The sequence below is a fragment of the Myzus persicae genome, unplaced genomic scaffold (assembly GCF_001856785.1).
Source record: "Myzus persicae strain clone G006 unplaced genomic scaffold, MPER_G0061.0, whole genome shotgun sequence".
In the NCBI taxonomy this organism is placed as follows: Eukaryota; Metazoa; Arthropoda; class Insecta; order Hemiptera; family Aphididae; genus Myzus; species Myzus persicae.
Window position 1 is genome coordinate 1 of NW_019104042.1, and position 22,167 is coordinate 22,167.

Below are 22,167 nucleotides of genomic sequence, written 5' to 3' on the forward strand. Positions count from 1 at the left end.
AATATTATTGTCCTTTGTAGATAAAGATTTATAACTCAGAAACCATACCTATTGATTTTATTTTAGTTAGAAAAAAAGGTGATTCTCATTTGAAAAAAAATATTGTTTTACCATAGACTATAGAATAATCTCTAAATTGTAAAAAAAGCTATGTATTTTTTTAATAATATGGTTAATAAGTGTATATAAAAATTCCAAAGCCTTTAATTTTGATACAAGCATTGTTAAATGATAGGGAATGGGTGAGCATGGTTTTCGAATCACACTGTATATGTATAAATGTATTTTAATTAATATTATATATGTAGATAGATATGGCCATATGGGGGGTCTCCCTCCTGTTGTTGCAGGCAGCGGACGACGATGACGCTTTAGTTGCGGTGACATCGCATGCTATAGTATGTGAAAGTATACGTGTCGTTCGTAGGTGCCGAATTGTATGGGGGAAAAATGTTTTAAGATAAAGAGTAAACACTAAAAGTTGGTGAAAGCGCTACGAGACGCCCACTATGCATATAAAATACAAAATATACTCAAGTGGCAAGTCCGATTAATAATAATTCGCTTGTTTATACATTTATATTTTGATTGCGCAATTTCAAGTCGGACGTGAGAGTTATCTGAAATCGACGACCGCGCATTAAATTATATTATAACTGAAACAACTGCAGCGGATTACGTACCCATATAATGAAACACGGGAGTGGTGACTCAATACATAATTATTGCCGGCCGTATATAATATATTTTGTAACACTCGTTTGAGGGATTAAAGACGATCGTGCGATTTTTACGTGTGGAATTTCCGTTTACGCATTTCATTATAAGATACACCAATTATAGCCACGATATATATAATGCACAGAACGGTAAAACGGTAGATCGTCACTCGTGTCAGGGCACTAAAGATTTGCAGATTACGTACATAGTATTTTTTTTTTTATCAATAAACAAACACATGATTTCGTCAACTATACAGAACACTATCGATACATCTGACTCCTTTAAGCACAGCCTGTGATAAACATATAGAGTAGGTAACAGAATTCACATTTTTAATAAATACAGAATATAAATTGCAATGCTGTTCGAATTACAGCCCGAATGGTAATTTAGAAAATGTATCTATTCTATACGCTTTATTGCAGTCCTCATTCAGGCTGAGTATCACGCGTAAAAGAAATGGTGCCTTTTTTGTTTTAATAATATAAATTTAAATTATCGCATTTTATTACTAATGCAAATTATATTATCGTGTATGAATAAACAATAAACGCATAGTTTATTATTGTTTGGGAAAAAATAGGATTATAATATGACTTCAAATATTGAAATGCAATATAATTTTGAAGTCAGATCTCACAGTAAACTCAAGTAGGATATATACTAGATGTCCTCGTAGGGCGATAAGAGAAATCAAAATGATAAGTTCCCCTCCCCGTCTTTACCACCACTAACACTCTTATTACTATTCTTGCAATAATCAATGACGTCATATGTATGTACTTATCGTACGGTTTGTGTTTCAGGTGTGGCATGCGGCGAAAACGACAGCGGACGTTCAGATGAAGTAGTGAGGGTTATGCGCAGGCGGCATCTGGACGAGGCTACCAAGACGGGTCAAGAATCGAATGAGATCGACGACGATCACCATAGGCGGGCTGACATGTCACTGACCCGGGCCGAAGAATTCAAGTCGACCGCGGCGGCCTGCGGCGGCGGCTCGTGCGGTGAAATGCCGGAAAATACGGAATCGGCTGCGGCAGCTGCGGCGCTGCACGACGACTCTCAACTGATCGCGTCGTCTGCCGTCCCGTCGTCTATGGCGGACGAACAGACGTCCCAGTCACAATACTATTACGAATACGTTGGGCCGACAAAGATCGGTTCGGGGGAAGCCAAGAGGGCTTCGTCGCGTGGCAGATCACTCGTACCGACGGAGCCCGATACTGCAGCGCAACAGCCGCCGCAGATACGACAACAGCAGCAGATGGATGTGGCGGCGGCGGTGGCAGACCGTCAGCAGACCCGTAAAGCTGGTAACAGTGACATGGAAGACATACTGGACGGGTTCGTTAAGCTACTGAATGGTCAGCCCGGTCAAGCTGGTTACCGACAGCCGATCAAGACGCGCATCAACAACCGCGGACCTCCCCGCATATCGGACGCTTCGGTTGTCCTGGAACCGCCGGCGTTTGTGCCTATGCCGCAACACCAGCACCAGCAACAGCACCAACAACAGCACCAGCAACAGCTACCACCACAGAACAAGCCGAAAGACCCCCCACCGTATCCGTTCGACGTGCCACAGCCTGCCAGGCCACTGCCACCTCAACCGCCCAACCTTATCAAGCCGTTCTTGACCGGAGTGCCACTGCCCGAACAGCTGGTGCCCACCAATGGTGGTGACAACGACGACGAGTTGGGCCCACCATCTCTGCAGTACGAAGACGACGTATCGCATTTGCCATCGTCGTCGAGACGACCGGTGCAGCATCAGCAGACAGCCAGGCCACAACAGGAGTACGACTTGTTTGCGGACGGACATGCGCACGGCCCCGGCCACGTGGTGCCAGCCGCTTCCAGACCTGTCGAAAATGTGACGGAAAAGTTTACGGTGGACGCGCCTTCGTCTCAGTCACCGCCGCCCTCTGACAGACCGGCCGCGATCACTGTCTCTGAGAAACCGACCACGACCGACAAACCATGGTCAGCTATCGACATCAACGCGACCCGTGTGATCGGAATCCAAGTGTCAAAACTCGTCGATCACTTGACCTCACCGGTGGTTCCCTCATCACCTATCGGAGTAAGCGATCCCACCGCAGCCGCCTCCGCTGCCGCACCCACGACAACGACGTCCACTACTACCACCAGCACAAGCACCAGCACCGCGGCGGAATCAACGTCCACGACGACAGTCGCGCGACCGGAAACCACGCCGGCTGGCGAACACGTAACCGGCGTCGGTTCGGCGGTCGTAGTACTCGAGCCGTCCACTTCGGAGGAACCTCATCGCGACGATGCGCATAAGCCGACCGAAAACAAACTCCCCAGCAAGCCTACAGCGCCCGTCAAGAAGACCCCGCAACAGTCAGGTAACTATCACATAGTCGTTATAAGTTTACATAATGACTAATGAGTTTGTTTGAGCGAGGTTAAGAGGAAAGTCGCCTCCCCACTCTTGGGCCGAAGCTGGGAATTTTTCTAAGTATAGAAATTACTGTATAGCCATACAGTTCTTATTATATATAAGTAAAATACTGGTCCCAGATCGTCATTGAAGATTAAAATAAAACATGATATGATGGGTGTAGAGAACTAATTTTTAGTTTATTACTATAGTAATATACATGTGTGTGTGTGTGTGTGTGTGTGTGTGTGTGTGTGTGTGTGTGTGTAATTAAATGTTAATAATATGATTTTTACAATCTAATTGGTACCCATAAAAAATAAATTGTTAAGAGTGGAAAAGATTTTTTACGACTTAAAATATTAACAATTTGAATAAGATAACCACATCTTATTGATAATATATTCAATAAACATACACGTTAAATATAAAATAAATTCAGCTAAATTATTGAAAAGTTACATTATTTTTGTAGGTATACCTATATAGATAACGTAATTACATTTTAATTAATATCATATTAAACAAATCATTTAATCATTATACATAATATACTCATTACTCATTAGTCATTAGTAATACAACACATTTACTGAATACATCAGGTATATAAATGTATAATTTATTTTATTTTATTAATTATTTATTGTAAGATATTTAGTATAGAATATGTACTAAACAATTAAGAAAACATCATACTATAGAATATAGAATATAACATTCTAACAATTTTGTCATCATGACGACGTGAAATATACACGTTTGGCTTAGGTATACCTCTTCTTTTTCGCATCTCATTTACTAAAATCGTTGTTTCGTGTAACGGAGGTATTATGTTCGCGTTTGTACACGTCTGTGGAAAGTATTAAAAATGCATATAATATGTATAACATAAATTTCTTTACATTATGTGGACCTGAAATTGAGTACACGTAGGCTACATCAAACCTTTATTAGGTCCAACACTTTTTCAAAAATGTGAAGTATTCCACCCGTTCCAATAAAAATGAATGCATTATTATTGTTTTTGAAATGTATGAAATTCTTAGTAATATAATATTGTAGGGTTCAACATCCGAGGTAATGCGATATTGGCCACATATGCAGGACTGGATAGCCGCACTTAGTCCGCCCAATCCAGCCAGCGCACATTACACATAAATAAAGATTATATAATATAATATCATTATCGTTATAGTTATATACTATATACACAATTAAATTATAATTATGAGTTTGATGTTTTTTTGATTTATGCCAATGAGTAGATACACACTTTTTGTCATTTTGTACGATTTATAACTTAAAACGAATTGCTATAACAATTCGATTATATTAATATTATAATGGTGGATACTTTGTCGACTATAATCGGAAAATAATGTTTTCGCAGAAGGGTTCCCGTATTATTCACGTCCAGGGATCGTGCTGGATGATCCGGAATTCAAACCCCACATCGGAGGCCAGAGACGCCCCATCCAAGTTCAGGTGCCCAGTAAAGGTGACGTGTTCGACATAATGGTGTCCGCCATTCAAGGGCCGGGTGACAAGCCAGCACTGCTGAATCGTAAGCGAACATTTGTGTATTATTAATATTAATGTATAATCAATCACTAAACATTTAATAAATTAATAGTGAGCTAATGGTTCCTCAAACATGATTTAGTAGACCATGATTATTGATTGGTACATTTTATTTTAAAAGACCATTAGATTAACCCTATTTTTTATGCGACCCGACATAAAAGTTACAACAATTGTGCAAAATTTGGAAATTTGTACATGAACTAATACTGTAATGTTAATACTGTAATGTTAAATAAATGTTTATCGAGCTCAATTACTTCTACAAAGTACAAAGCATCAAAGAACACGAGTGACGGTGCATTGTTATTAAGTTTAATAGGTACTTCATGACAACTGATGACATAGTGCACCAGATTTACAAAATCGATATTCTAAAATATTCGAGATATACGATTAGTCACTGTTTTCGACAATTTAGTTGACTATTTAGTCATTTCTTGCAATAAATTTCGTAGATTCAATCAGATATATTATATCATACTATTATTTATATCGATGTGCTTCTTGGATTTTATTTTAGCTGATGAAATATCACCGTCAGGCGTCGGAAAAGGAGAAGTGTCCGTGATAACGTCGGCAGAACCAAACCAGCAGTTCGTGTCCATCGACGGTAAACGAACGTACATCAACTTGTTCGGCTCAGCGGAACCAACCGCGGTGGCGCCTCAGTCCATAAAGCCGACCAGCGCTGCTTCCGGGTGAGTGTGATTTCTATATTAAATGATATAGCCTTAAGTGTTTGTCATTAGGTATGATTTTATTCATTCATTCGGTGATTTTATTTGTTTGTTTTTTGAATCTTATAAATAGCCACATGCACGCACTGCCGCCGCAAAGTACCAATATTTTGTAATCGACTTAGGAATTTATGCATATTTGAATTTGTTTGGGAAGTTAATAGAAGAAATCTGATTCGAAATAAATTTGTTTCATGGTGTTTAGATTTCATTTTTTTTCATATCTCGATTTTTTATAAATTATAAGATAATAATATCCTATTAATTTATATCCAACATAATTTTCGAATGACAAATTAATATTTGTGTACTGTTTTTTATATTTGACGCACTATATAAAAATATATTTGACATTTTAAACTAAACATCTAAGTATTTTCTCTATTCTCAAATATTATTGACTAGAAATTAACTAGAAAAAAATTATAAATGATATTTTAAAACATCTTCAAGTGCATATATTTAAGTTTTTTAGGGCATAAAATCCCGATTCCTGGTGACCTGGTTATTATAAATAATATACTGTAGGTATACATATGAGTATACCAGCCTCACTGATAAACAGGCTGTTAAATTAATTGTTCATTAGTTCTAAATTAAACGAGCAAAGTTTATAACGGAATGTGAATTGTCGACTAATTAGTAAATTAATAATTACTGTATGAATATAATATAATTCGTAGCTATTATTATGTATACGGACCACGGTAAATTAATAGATACCATGCTATATATCGTTTAGTGATAGTAATAACGTGCACGTGTACAAATGTGATGGTTGTTTTTAATTTATTTCCCGGTGGAATAATGATCGTTGGGATACTTTCTCTCGAGATGGTCTAAAAATAATCTCCGAGGTCCTTAAAAAGTATTCCGACCCAAACTTGTAGTCGACCGTACCAAATATCTCATCGCGTTGGCGCTATAAAATATCACAGTTACATATTATTATTAAGTATTATTATAACGATTATAATACGAGTATATCGAATGAATAATAAAATATAGATACTTTATAATTGTGTATATAATTACTGTTCATAAGACGTACGACTGTTCTATAGACATAAATAGGACAGAAGAGGGGACTCGGGAACATACTTACACGGTTTATTCAATTTAGTCCCTATATAATATGTCTTTTAATCGACTCTTATTATTTTATGAATTTAAATTGTTACTGAATAACAATATCAATGTAATATATTAATATTTAATTAATATTCAATGTATTGTATCTGTTATTCGTCTCTCGTACTTCTGTTACCTATACGTATAATCATCATAATATAACTTTTATATCAAATAAATAAATATATACCTATAATTGAACTAAAAAATACACTTTAAAAAAATGAGCGGTCCAGAGACGCCTATCAAATGTGAAACATTGACTTTACTTTGAACAGAAAATATGCATACAAATTGAAAAACAGGTTTATTAAAGGAAATAAACATGGCATAATCAAAAACAAAATATTCAGATTTTTTAAGGAAAAATTGTTCTTTATTTTAAAGGGGCATTAGGTGTTTTGCGCTTGTACCTACTGTGGTTTAATGTTTGTTGTCGTGTTTTCGGTTTCAGATCATATTCAGTGAGCCAAGTGCTGCAGCCGCATGGTGCGTCCAATCCACCGGGACCGCCTCCACCGTCACCGCCAAGCGGGGGCAAACCGTCGGCACCGGCCTGGAAACGGCCCACTCACCCGCCAGTGAGAATCGACACTTGTATAGTGGGCGACGATACGACGTGTGATGCGGCGCAGCATGAAAGGTGCCGCACCGAGCTTGGCGTGTCCTCGTGCCTCTGCAGGCCCGGGTACAGCAGGCGAAAGCACCGGGACCCGTGTCACAGTGAGTATTCAGTGTTTTCTCATATTTGCCCTATTAATAAATTATTATCTAAGTATAAGTATGTTCGAATTTTTTTTCAAATCATTGACGTTAAGTACACCGCCGTAATATTATAATATCCATCTCTGTTGCCAAACGAATTCGTACCACTAAATGTTCGGCTATACAGAAAGTACTACACGAAGATCAGAAGTTCTGACAATATTCCTTGTGTGTGACCTTAGTGTCGGGTAACCATCACTGACCATTCGAGTTTAAAAGGAGATGATTCCTTTTTCCAGAATCATATCCAGTTGTCCAAATACACGTCTAACGGGGCGCTTTTCGTCCAATTTTTAGAAGATTGTCCCGTCCTAATATTGTTATATCTATAACATTTTGTTTAAAAGAGAATAATTTTGCTCAAACAAATCAAAAACAATATTTTTACAGCTGCATAACATTACACAGTGTGTTATAATGGACGAATCCGCACGACCGTCATCATTTCTGACAATACTCCTCGGCTATAGCACCGGGGTCTTATTTCCAAAACATCTTAAAATATAATTTTATTAAACAGTTTTTAGATTTTTGTTCCGTTTTTATTTTTCATATAAAATAAAATGGTAATCCTAGATATGAAAAGACCTCGTTGTAAATATGACTTTTTTTAATATTGTCGTCATTATATTGTATTTGTGTGCGCTTTTATTATTATTTACTTATTCAACGATTTTTTTCAGGGATCGTATCCATCGTTTTTTCATTACGCGTTGATCGGTTATACGACAACAAGATCACATGGACGGACAAGTACAAGGATTCCGAGACCCAAGAATATCAACAACTTGAACACGAAGCCGTTAGAGCGGTAAGGATGCAGCAGATACCTATCACGCGTCGTTACTTTATTATATAATTATTAGTTTTTCCACCATAAATATTACTTCTCAGTGAATAGATTACCCAATACCCGGTGTCGACAAATATCGAATAGTATTAGTACTTTTCCTCGTCATTGTTTGGTTTGATAATGTATTTCGTTCGACACTAATTTGCACCCCGTGTTGCGCTATACCGCGATATATGGATACTATAATGACACTGGTGGGTGGTGATGCATTTCGTTTTTGAATATATTTTAAAAAGCATACATTTTTATTCATTTTAGCCAAAAATAATATTTTACCCAATTTCAAGACTTATTATATACATTACGTATACACACTACACATGTATGTACATATATTATATATCAATAATATACCGTTCAGTCGATTATATTAAAATAGGTACTGTATATTAATACATTGTACAGCCCAAAGTTTAGACTCTAAATACATAGTAGCTAGATATATAATAATATCAAATAGACAAAGATTCATCCAACTCAGTTTTCGGAATAAAAACCCGCAGGACGAAACACTGCAAAATATAATATAATATTATACACTATACTGTATCGAAAGTAGTTTTTTAAGAAAATTTTTAACGTTTCGACTGTTTGGAATGTATGATCCACTGACGGATCAGCAGCGGCATGCGTGACTTGTTTGTTATAGATTTAAAAAAATGTACAAAAATAATAAACAAAGATTAATAATAATAGGTTATTATTGTCAATGGTGAACGGAGAATAGAAATTGATTTATGTCTTGCGGTTTTTTTCCCATACATGCAGCGCCACACTGATAAATAAAAGTGATAAATATTAATTAATAATAGAGCCCCGTAGTGGCGAAGCGAGGGGGGTATTGTAGTGTGTAGTACTCAACAACTGTGTTTATTTATAACAGATTTATAATAACTTGTCGAAAAGTACGTAATATTGTATGACAGCAAAACCATTATTTAATATAAGTTAACATTCAAAGTATAATTAATTGTTAGTAAATAATATGGGTAGTATATTGTATTTTGTTCATTAATGTTGTTATCCTAATAACACCCTCTCCCAAACCCAATTGGAAATTCCTGACTACGTACCCGATAGTGCCTGTCTAACGACATAAATCTGTACCTGTAACATTTTTCTCGCAGATCGATTCGGCGTTTTCGATGACACCGTTTTCGGACACGTTCGTCGGCGTCAAGATCAACAACGTGTACATGTCCAAGACGACACCCGGCATGCCGGTCATGGTGAACGCCACGGTGCAGCTGACGGAGAACGCGGAACACTTGCGGTCATCCGTCAAGCAGGACGTGCAAAAGCAGCTGACGGGTGCGCTGCAGAGGCGCAACAACAATGTGGGCACCAGTGGCCTGTGGGTAGATTCGCCGGCCGGAGCCATCTCGCAACTTCACGGTACAACTCCGTCATTACTTACAATTACTTACGCACACTTACTTGAGCTTACATAGCGTAATATAGACATTATATTGTATACTGTTGTAGCGGGCAGTTAAGGACAGAGTAGGATTTTACATGTTTACCGGTCAAAATAAGAAAAAGTACAAATTCAAAGCGTTCAAAAATTATATTATGAGCATTTAAAATCGAACAGATATTTAAAAAAAAAAATGAATTTTGATGTTAAAAAGTATTATTCAGTTTTTAAAATCTAAAAATAATTAAAATGACATAAACAAGTATTACCACGTCTTGTACACTCCAGCTAAAATTATTGTATTTTTTTATTTCAAAAGTACAATCCACCGTCTAATTTTTTTTTATAAATAATGTAAGATTGTGGTAAACAGACAGTGACTTTTTTCGTCGGCTAGTCATTCACCGCCTCTGGAGTATTTACTTTCACCTGAAGAAGTTTTACTTCAAAAAAACATCTAAAAATCTTATATTTCAAAATATCGAAACTGCATCAAATAAATACTTATTACAAAAATATTTATTTTTAACCAGAATAATTTACCTAATTTCGGATCCAAGCTACACACCTATTATGTCGTCTATTAAATATTGATATATAATTGTGTATTTGTGTTATATAATATTGTTATTTGTTATAATTTTATGTAAAGATGTATGTTGTATTATATTCATGTTTTGCAATCCGTGTACAGATCTCGACGAGTGCAGCAGTCCGGAACTGAACGACTGTCATCCGTTGGGCAAGTGCACGAACGTGTTCGGCACGTTCCAGTGCGCGTGCCCGGACGGCTACAGGGACCCGTGGATCGGAAACGCTCAGCGCAGCGGCCGGACATGCGAGACGTGCGACCCTGGCCAGTGCAATCTACGGGGTGAATGCTTCTTCCAGGCTGGACAGCCAGTGTGCAAGTAAGTACCATTACTATAAGTACCATTATCGTATATTATGTAGTATCATACACCTTTCTCATAAAGAATTTAGGATTTTTCTGGTTCTGCAACCGACGCAATTGTGTTTTATTCCAAAAATATTACTAAAAAGTATTATAACATTATACAGATACTGTCCCAAGTTTTCACATAGTCCTTTACACCCCACCTTTTCCCAAAAGCCGTTGACTTGAGTATGTCGAAGAACGTAAGCATTTATTGTTATGGCCCATAGTTACAATACTTACAATTTAATAATACTATAAGAATAATATTTGTTTTTGCAAATATAGATACATAATACACATAGTAAAACAAACCAATAAACCATATGCAACACTCCCTGTAAGCTAATATTAATATGATCACCGTCTGCACAACATTATGATGGGCACGTATTGTACTTGTGTGGTTCATATACCGGGAGATTCTTCTGTCATTGAACATCAATTATTTCAAAAAGTATGTGCACCATGTGCACATTTTTTTTTTTCAATAACATTTATACTTTTTGAAATAATAAGTGTTCACTGTTCAATGATAAAAAAAACACCCGGTAAATAGGAAATACTCACCACTCGTAAATCGGAACTACCGTTTTACACGGTTATAGTTCATATAATAGGTAGGTACATTACGATAAAGCGCAGCGCGTATAGGTTACCGGTTGTATAGGATGGAAAAAAATTTGTAGGTCAGTGTGCACTAGTCATCATTATAATCGCGGTCGATGATGTATAAAATACACACATATAAATGCATATATTATGTGTTTCCCTTTCTGTTCTCATGCAAACCGCAAGCCGCCATCAATTATATAGACGCCCACGAAAATCCATAGATATATTATATCTCTACGACAGCCGGTCAGTTGAGCAGACACAATATGTGTGCGAGTGTGGTTAACGGTACATCGAATGTATTATAATGTCATATTAAATTATTCAAAAATTTCAAAAATTGTTCGTATGGATGTATAATTTTTTTGACTACTTTATATACTTTATAGGTATTATCATCTAAATATTATTTATCGGTTGCAGAAAATGCGCTGTTTTAGTATTGTTTTCATTGAACTGTGTGTGGCGTGTGCATTTTAGATCGATTTTTCCATAACTTAACACTGAATGCAATGCCATTTTTAATCAATAATAATATCGATAACAATAATCCGCACGAACAAATGCACACTTGGAGTACATTACTAAATCCAAATCAGAAATTTACAACATGCCCAGTACTGTGTCGGTACTCACTGATACAGGTGCACTACCGGCAGGTCCTAAATCATATATTATGTTATATCGTAAACAATAACACAGGCGTTAATAACAAAAAAAAATTACACACCTACGTCGTGCATCGTGTGGTGTGAGGGCGTGGTAACTAAGGTTACAACTGGTAACCATATTGGCTTAAAATTTGAACTATAGTCAATTCTTGGTATACTCTGCTGAAACTTGGTTATTACGTGATACCCAAATAGTAATGTCCAATCACAATGCGATTTGATCGACACGATACGAAACACGAATTAGCTGCGAATTCGGCTTAGCACTGTGATACATTTTTTTATACTTTTTTATTTTTTTTCATTGCGCCGTTAACCGGAATATCCTCTAATGTTGTTCTTCCGTCGCAGGTGTTCAGGATCGTTTTACGGGTCTCAGTGTGAGATCGACGGCGAAGTTCTGAGCGTGGCGGTCGGCTCGTCCGTCGCCGCCATATCCATCATCGTGCTGACGCTAGTGTGTCTGTGCGCGTGGAGTCGCCGCTGGAACAAGGAGCAGAAAGTCGGCTCGCCCGTGTTCGGGTACATGCCGACAGGTGGCAGCACTGTGAAAACGCCCGTGATCGGCGGCCCACCGTACCAGGTGTCCATCGAGGACCGCATGAGGTGGGCACAGATAGCAGACGCCATGGCGCACGCCAATCATTACGCTGTGAGTATATAATACCCACATTATCTGTTGGCAATTGCCAATATTGGTGTTCATACATTGAATTCCTCACTATTTAGGGTTTATCGTTTATTTTAGATTTTTTGATCATTGCTTTAATTACTTATATATTGTATATATATTATAATATGTTAAATTTTTAATTTCGTAAAATGTTGACCTATAAACATTGAATGCAAACAAATAGATTTTTTTTAATTATAATCAGAGTTCGGATGCCTGTAACTTTAAAGTGTCCTTATGTTGTTAAATACAAGATGAATTTATAGTTAAAAATGGCTAAAAATTAAAAAATATTCTAACTGAAATATAATTTAACTGCCTCTATGCTTCATACACTCATAACAAATAGATTTATAATTTAGCCTGCAATGTGCTCGACTAAATTAAATAACTCATTTACATCCTAACCCTGACCACATAATAATAATATTATAGCCGTCCAATTTTTAGACGGTGGGAATAGTTGTGGTCAAATTTCATCACACTTGTCTAGACTTAAAATGATTATAAATAAATAGTTAACTATAATCATTCAATATATCCAATATACCTGTAATGTATACACATCACCATTTTTAGTTACCATTTATCTGTATAATACATTTTATTATTGTTAAAAATTTTTTTCGAACAACTTCTTTGTAATAAAACAAAAATATTCCAGTTGCAATTATATACGTATCATCGGTAATAGAAACCGGATATTATAATTACAGGCGATTGTTTCGAACGATAAATTGTTATCGGCCGTCTTATGATGCGCATAAAGTGAATTCCAACCACGTTCCTTATCCTCTTTCTAAAATAATACTACTCATGCCCGTAAATAATCTGTTGATTGGTTTCCAGCCTGAACCGGTAAACGGCACCATGAGGTCGAACATGTTCGGGTACGCCGGAGCACCGATGCCACTACCCAGGCTCCGGCCCCCGGGCACGAGCACGATTTCGCACGCATTCCGCACACCGGAGTCGAGCACCAGCGAAGAAGAGGACCGGACTGACCTGCTGGGCCGCAGCTTCCAGACTTCCTCCAGGCCGAAAAGTAGATCTTCCCTGGCTGTGAGTACAATACTTTGCAGTTTGCTATAAACTTATAAATTATATAATATTACATATGACACGACACGTATAAATGTAATATGACGATGATGCACTAGTGATCATCTGCAGTGGAGTATTTTAATTGGCTGAGAGGATGAGGGGTAGAAGAATTTTTCTATAGTTAATAGATGGAGAACAGGTTTTGTGTATTTAAAAATACCCGTCTTAAATTTTGCCCTGTTACAGTATTAAAAAAGTAATTTGTGACCATTCGATTATCCACTAAAAAGGTGACGGAACATAGGCGATACGACCACCTGCCGTTTTTAGACTGAACTTGAAGCGTCATCGTTCATTTTTAAAATTATTCTTGATTTTAACATGTTTAGGAAATAATAATAGTAGTATTAAAATAAAAAAGCTTGCGACAAAATAATCAGTAAGAAAACCCAGTTTGGTTATTTAAAATTTTACCAAAAACAACAAATTATAAATACTTTTTTTAAAAAAAAATATAAATTCAATTTCAGGGATTAATTGTAATTTATATTTTTGAATAATTTTGTCGGGCTAAGACAATAAAAATTAGTTAATTTACCTAGGTGTTCCCAACTGTTGTAAAAAAATTTTAGAGTATTTTGGAAAATACATTTATATTTTGTAAACCCGTTTGAAATACTTTACAGTTTCCGTGACAAATCGAAAATTAATTAAATTAAACTCAATACTATAATTTTTCGATTGCGGTCCTCATTATAAACAATAAACGTATCAGAAAACCGATGACAATATTGAAGACTATAATATTATGCAACACCACCTCTTCGGCCTACGCGTTCTAGTTCTACGCAGAGTATTGTTTGCTTGCTAATTATGAGACGTACTATATTAATAAAGTCATCATGGGAAATAAATAATAATAAACTCTTACTCGACAAAAAATCCCGTTAAATATTTCTTCTGAAACGTATTTTCAGTAAAAAACCAATAAATTTGTTAATTTAATTAACGTTTGCCGGTGAAGCTTCGTGTGTTAAAAAAAATGTAAAAAAAGTATACGGACGTAAAGAAATTGACTCATCATCGGTAGAACGACATCGGAGTCCGATGATCGGACACAGTTTCTACGTTAAAATTAAATAACGCATAATGTTTATCCTCGTTTCTTAATTGAATTTTTTCCTCTTAAATATTTAAATAACTTGACGGTTATTACTTATTACAATCTGCCTGATATTTGTCAGACCTATGGTAGAACGCTGTTATTATTTGTATTGCATAACTGCATGCATAAAACGGTACTATAACCTGCCGATCTGAGCATATATATGTATTATATTGTATACCATATCGTCTATATCATACGTGTTAAATATGGCAACAGTCAACAGTTATGTGAACTTAGCGGTTCCGCTCAAACGAATTTCCTTCAAAAATTTCAAGTCATAAATAATATTTACGTTTTAATAATATATGATAGATACAACGAGTTTTTCTGTGTCATGGGAATTATTTTTGGAGGCTATGTCTAGCCTATCAAAATCTCTATCACAGATCTTAAAACACTTCCGGATTCAAAGGATCCGTCGTCTAAAAGGTCTTTACGCTTACTTAAATGATGAAAAACAGCGGAAAAATGAGGGCAAAAAGTCTGAAAAAAGTTATCAATTCATTAATAGCTATTTAGTAATGGTATCTACGATACGATAAATAACGAAACAGATCAAAACCGAACTATATTTCTATTGGTAATAACTTCCAAGTTCCAATTTCTTTTCCGCCTGTAACATATGAGTACATCGCGGATCATATATTTGGTGCGGGACACAGACACTCAGTCATTCTACAATCCGCAGCCATCTTTGTTTTCTCCCGACTTTACTTTTGTCCCAAGTCATACTTATGCGACGGTCGTCTTGGATGCTTTCTCGTGCTATCATTATACTCATTATTTATTTATTTTTTGTTTTGATTTTGACACAGAATCAGAGCGGAATTTACTACGACGTGGATTACGAACAGCAGCAGGGCGAAATGACGTTCTCGCCCGGTTGCATTCCGCTGAGCACGTACACAATTGGAAGCCGCTCAAACTACTACAGATGATGACAGTGACGATTATGCCGAAGACAAAAATCTCGCGATACAGTTTAGATGACGATCATCGCAAGTGTACTACATATACTATTATTATCATCGTTTAAACTTTAAGCGACACAGACTGAGGACACAAAACGCATTTACTACGCGTAACCCAATAAGATAATAGTAATATAAACCTACGATGTTATTATTGTTGTACACCCTTCATATATTTACACATATATATATGCCATTGATGAAAAAAAAATAACCAAACGTGTAATAATAATTACCTATGTTAATTGTAATTGTATTATGTTAAATATTTATACATGAACTAGGTAGTATACAAATAAGCGTCCGAGAGCCGTATATTTTAATGAAATAGTTAAATGTCTTTGTAATAAATACAAAAATATAGTACCTATATAATAATAATAAATTGTAACTTAACACTATTTGGACTTCGGGCTTTTGGCGTGACGTCATTGACCGGTTGACTTGGTGATGTCACCCCGAGAGCGGCCGAAGACATTATAATATTATGTTTACCTATAGCAAACAGTATCAACGACGTTACACAATAAAATAATATCTAATATTTGTGTATATGTAACGCAGATAGGTAAATAATTTTAAATATAGTATTACTGTGTATGGTATTTACGTGTTTGTATATAAAGTAATAAACGCGGAAAAGTGTCGGAAATATCTATATAATATTAAATATATATATATGTGTGTGTGTAAACACTGTCGATCTATTTAATATGTATCATATCAAATATTATATATCTATAGGTATATGGTTGTATATTTAATACGATAAAATATTTGAGCTTAATTGCGATATTCTTCGTGTCAAAGTATAGTAATAGAGTATCGTCCGTCTCAATATATATTAACGAATTTACGTTTATCAATAGACTAGTGCCATATTATAAACGTTTGCGCACATTCAAAATAACAACATTGATGATATTTTATCATAGCTATCAACTATGATATTTTATTACAAGTGTACAAGCTCCTTTGATGCTATTAGGTATGCTTGTTTGGCTATTATATGTAAACGATTAATGATTATTGTACTGAAAATTTCGGCTTTTGGATTTTCTACTCATATTTTTTTTTTCACCACACCAACCTGCACATACTGTAATGCCTAAATAAGACCGTGATCGAAGGTTAAAAATATAAATATTTTCAACAATATTTATGTGCGTGTACACTGTATATACTATATTATTTATTAAATTTTTTTCTATTATTATTATAATTATTGTTTAAGGCTATAACTCTCAACTTCAATCATATGTAAGTTGTATTATTACCTTATAATTTTATAGCTAATTATAGTTATTTATATAATGGAAGATTATAATATTACTATTATAAATTGTATGCGTGTTAAAAATATATATATTTGTATTTTGTATATTCTATGAACTTCAAAAAAAAAAGTTTTATTCCTAAAAATGAGAACGGGAGTCTAAATGGCCTATAACCACCTCAACTATACCAATGAATAATAATCAAACACTAAGATATTGTGTTTACACATAATATAGGTTATCCTTAACCATTTTATATTATTATCATATGAATTATGAGCTGAATAAAAAGATAAAAGTATGTGTCAAACACATAAATATGTTACTCCAGTTCCACGGAATGGACATTCTCTGATGGCATTCCAGCGCTTCTCCTCACATTTGTCCGGTTTTCCTTTCATCGAGTACCTATATAGTTAGTACACATAATTAACTTTTAAGACTTTAATTTAAATAAATACATTTCATTACTTAGGTCCAAGATATTATTTGTACATATTATTTTACTCTTAGCATTTACAGCGGAAAAGTTATTAATTCAATTATAGCCAGATGCCTATATAACTATTTATATCATATTAATGTTATACATATACCATAATATGTAAGCTATACATTTAAACCTTTAACTAAAATATGCGGAATTAATATAATAATGAACAATGCAATTATATTATGGACATAAGTTCAACTTAGGAGGGTGGAGTAGTGGAGTGGCTATGTCCTCTCAAAATTTAGGCATACCATCTCTTCCAGAAAACTTATTCTTAATTATTATTATTACTTAATTATTCTTAAAAATTCTTCTTCTTCACATATTACTAAACTAAAATTAATAAATAAAAATTTGAATTTACTTGAATTTTACATCGTTTCTCGTCGTTATCAAAATGTATACGGATAGTCGCATGGTGTTTATGTCTTAAAAATAATGTGTTATTAAAAAATATAAAATGTAGTAGTCCGCTCAGTGTCTGTATGGACTGTGAGTTGGATAACGTGAAGACGGCATTAATAAAAATGGTACAAACACTACAAACTGACTATATTGCTAGCGAGTTGCGTGAATTAAAAAATGGTAACTGCTTATTATGGAAAAGTAAGCTATTACGCCAACGTCCCATCTTGGATGAGATTATGAGTACGATTTAATACGCTTCGTCCTGGTGGGCTGAAAAATGCGTTGTTAACTGATATACAACACCGGCACCCGATCGTACTACCAGGTGACAGTACATTTATGAATTTTGCGATCAACATGAACGCCTGATGCGCGGCGGGCCGTAAGCGGTATTAGCCGCAATATGCTTATTATTGGCCGATAAACAGAAGCAATTTGGTAAGCACTATAATACACATGTGTGTTGTATGTTTCCGCAGCAAATCTATCACGGACCACAGTACAGCTGATTATAGGAACCCTGCCTATTGATCGAGTCGAGCCCTCGCGTCCATTCCTTAAATGTGCAGGTGTATATTATTTCGCAGGGCCATTTTTCATAAAGTCCAGTCTGTTGCATCGAGCCCCCTTAATAAAGTCATATGCGCGTGTATTTGTTTGTTTCGCCACTAAGGCAGTTCGTATTGAATTAGTATGCGATCTCACGACGCAGTCGCTCGTTAAATGGACTTTTCGACGGACGCGGAAAAAGCGCGGCAATATATTCAGACAACGCGACTAACTTCGTCGGCGCGAACAACAAGTTGAAAGAGCCGCGTCAACTATTTCAATCAAAACTGCATTAAAATTGTACGAAAAAAACGTTTGCCGACGTCGGTGTATCACGGCACTTTATCTCCCCGCGCTCACAACGTTTCGGTGAGCTGTGGGAGACAGCGGTGAAGTCCATGAAATCGTTGTTAGGCAAATTATTGGGCGACATAAATCTGACTTTTGAAGGACTAGCTACCCTCCTACAAGCCCTAAAGCATACTTAAGTTCTCGTCCATTAACTCCATTATCGTTCGACCCGTCCAAACCTACTTGTATTACTCTAGCACACTTCCTAGTGGGAGACTCTTGTCGCTATGCTTGAGCCTATAATTTATTAGAAGTACCCATAAATCGTCCAACGAAATGGCGTCGAGTCACGCAATGTTCACAGTTACTATGGCGTCGTTGGAGTACTGAATATCTGGGACAATTGCAGGAACGCGCCAAATGGTCAAGCAGGAAAGGTCCGGAAGTCAATCTAGGTTCCGTGGTCCTGATGGGCATGTACCAGTTGCCCCCAACCGAATAGTTGCCCTCTTATGTTACTATATACATGATATAAAGTCCGTATAATAGGGGAGGTAATTATACAATTAATTAGTAAAATATTAAACAATTTATAAAAATAAGGTAAATAGTATAAAATGATAGAATCAAATTCGGATACTTCCAATTATATAATATCATGATATTGTATTTTGTAATAGGTAAATAATAAATATAATATATTATACAATAGATAAAATGAAAATTGTATTAATAATAATAGCCTACTGGGTGCAATATGAGGATTTTACCAAAAATGCGTAATTTTAGACGCGTCTAAGTCAATAGCCGATTTATTATTATAACGAGTAACGACAATTATATTGGGCTTATATTTTTTTAAATCATTTTATTCTATTTTTTTGTTGAATAATTATTACATTGAATATGCCATTTATCACTATTATTATATTATTTATTATGAAATTTTTTTATATCATTTTTTACTATACTTTTGTTGGCAAATTATCACATTAAATGCCACATAGTTATAATATTTATTATTTTATTGATTATTGTATTTATATTATAATTTTATTGGTAATTATTGCAAAATACTATATTAGGTATATATAGTATAAATATATAATTCCAAGCGTATGAATTTTTTTCTATAATTTTATATATTATTTTACCTCTCTTATTTTACGGGCTATATATTGTGATCGTGGTAAATTAACATGTGATGGCAACTGGTATATTCGGTTGGGGGCAACTGGCACACTTGGTTGAGGGCAACTGGTACATTTGGCTGCGGGTAACTGGTATATCCTTAAAATCCCGGTAACAGCCGTGGGGGAGGCAACTGGTCAACACCCTTCCTGATCAAAGAAGACAACATTCCCGCACTGCAATGGAGATTAGGTGTCGTAAGCACACACAACAAGGTGATGGTGGGATAATACGGATAGTGCAAGTCAAAACAGTCGAGGGTCTGTATAAATGGGCAATTATGTCCTCTGCCTTTGGAAGGCAATAACACAGAGTAAAATGATAACACGTAAAAAAAAAAATGTATGTTTATATATTTTTTTTTAATTTGTTTTTGGTCACAAAAAAAATGATTTCAATTGTTTATTAATTAATTGTATGTACATCCTGTTGAAAATGTTTTTTTTTTTAGGCGGGTGGTCTGTTGGTTGACGGTCTATTTATTGTATTTAGATTGCAGATTCTCTACATCGTGATTGTATTATTTCGATAGGCGAGCGATTAGTGATAAAGAGAATCGACCCTCGCCGCCGTATCATCGTAGCGTCCCTATAGTATCGAAAAACCAGTCTATTACGAGCGCTCCGACATGACCGACAAGTACCGTCCGTTTTGTGACAAGTTGAATTAAATAATATGTGTCACTTTTTTCTTTACGTTAAAAAAAATTTGCGATACAGTCCACATAATAAAATAGTTTTCATTCGTATACAAAAATGTACAAAACAATACTAATTATACTATACCTATGTAATTATAATCTAATATTCTATGGTTGATAACATAATAACATACGATCTATGGTGCTATGCAATAAAAATGAAGTTTTATATTTGCATTCGGTTCTATATTATATACGTACCTGAGGGTTTCGTTTTTGGAATCAAACCGTTTACTATTTTGATTATAATGTAATATCTTGCAACTCTTCGTCACGATGAAACCACCCTACACTCGTACGGCCTCTCGATTTTGGCGACATTGCTTTATTATTTGACGTGTCCTTGTAGGACCTAGAGGTAGTCGAGAACATTCAACGATAAAAGATCGAAGCGTCGAAACACTACATTATTATAATTTAAAATACCTATATTACAGCTGTGATAATATTATTATACAATGGAAACGTTACCGCCCGAGGTGTGTATATTAAACATATTATATTATAAAATGCATAATAGGTAAGGCTTGGAACTTAATTCACTTAAAAAGTACTAAATATGCACGCCCTAAATAATGTGATAACAATAGTAAAAATATGGACTTATTTTCTTCTCCTCACAAATTTCATAAATACAGATATTTTACCAAAAAATATATTTTTTATGTTTTATAATTTGTTCCTAATTAATATTTATTAGTAAAAACTGGAAATTATGTGTTAACTAGGTATTTTAAAAACACGTTACAATCAGTGGCGTGCCCAGGAAATTTCAATGGGGGGGATATATGTTATAAATGTTTTGGTAAAAGTACATTTAAATTAATATAAAATAATTAAATAAGTTGAAGTCAATAAAAAAAAGTGAATGGGGGGGATATAACCCCTAACCTCCCCCCCACCTTGGGCACGCCACTGGTTACAATAATACCTATAGTAAAGACTCTCAAAATAGATATACCTAGCTAGATTTTAACATATTTTTTTTTACAATCGAATTTTCAAATGTTATTATTAAATTTATAAACATATAATTTTAACTTTAACCATCAAATAATATACTCTAAAAAAAAAAATAAAATTGAGAAATGTGCTATATAACTACAAAATCATTAAATACAATAATATGAATTATTAACTTTTAATATTTTTTTCGTAGGATTTTGAAATTAATTTTAATCTTACTTAGCATAATAAATCTAATAGGCAATAGCCAACCAAAACAACATGGAAATGCAACGACTTCTACCATTTGTCTAGTCGAACGGTTTTTTTTTAGTCCCTTCTTGATCTGTTAGACTAAATATAAGTTTCACGAAAGGCTAATAAATATATGGTTTATTATTTTCCTGATATTACCACCTTATCAGTGAAGTAGCCAGGGGAGTCGGGTGTTTAAGCCATTGCCTATTTTCCCCCTAATAAATGCATTATTTATACACGAAAACTGTACAAAAAAACAGTTTAATTTATACCTTACCCCTCTCCTTTTTATAAAACTAGCTGCGCCACTGCTCCTTATATATATATAATATAAGTATGTAGTTACCAATTAT

At 35.1% G+C, this 22,167-nt stretch overlaps 1 protein-coding gene across 1 annotated transcript; it reads left to right on the forward strand.

The window, feature by feature from the left end:
• The first annotated feature begins 1,471 nt into the window (after nt 1–1,471).
• On the forward strand, nt 1,472–17,008 carry LOC111037925 (formin-like protein 20). Its single transcript, XM_022320774.1, has 10 exons — nt 1,472–3,098; nt 4,527–4,700; nt 5,241–5,418; nt 7,043–7,311; nt 8,037–8,164; nt 9,334–9,601; nt 10,318–10,534; nt 12,198–12,498; nt 13,369–13,581; nt 15,547–17,008. The coding sequence occupies exons 1-10, from the start codon at nt 1,487–1,489 to the stop codon at nt 15,667–15,669; spliced, it is 3,483 nt and encodes a 1,160-aa protein (XP_022176466.1). The 5' UTR covers nt 1,472–1,486; the 3' UTR covers nt 15,670–17,008.
• The last annotated feature ends 5,159 nt before the right edge of the window (nt 17,009–22,167 follow it).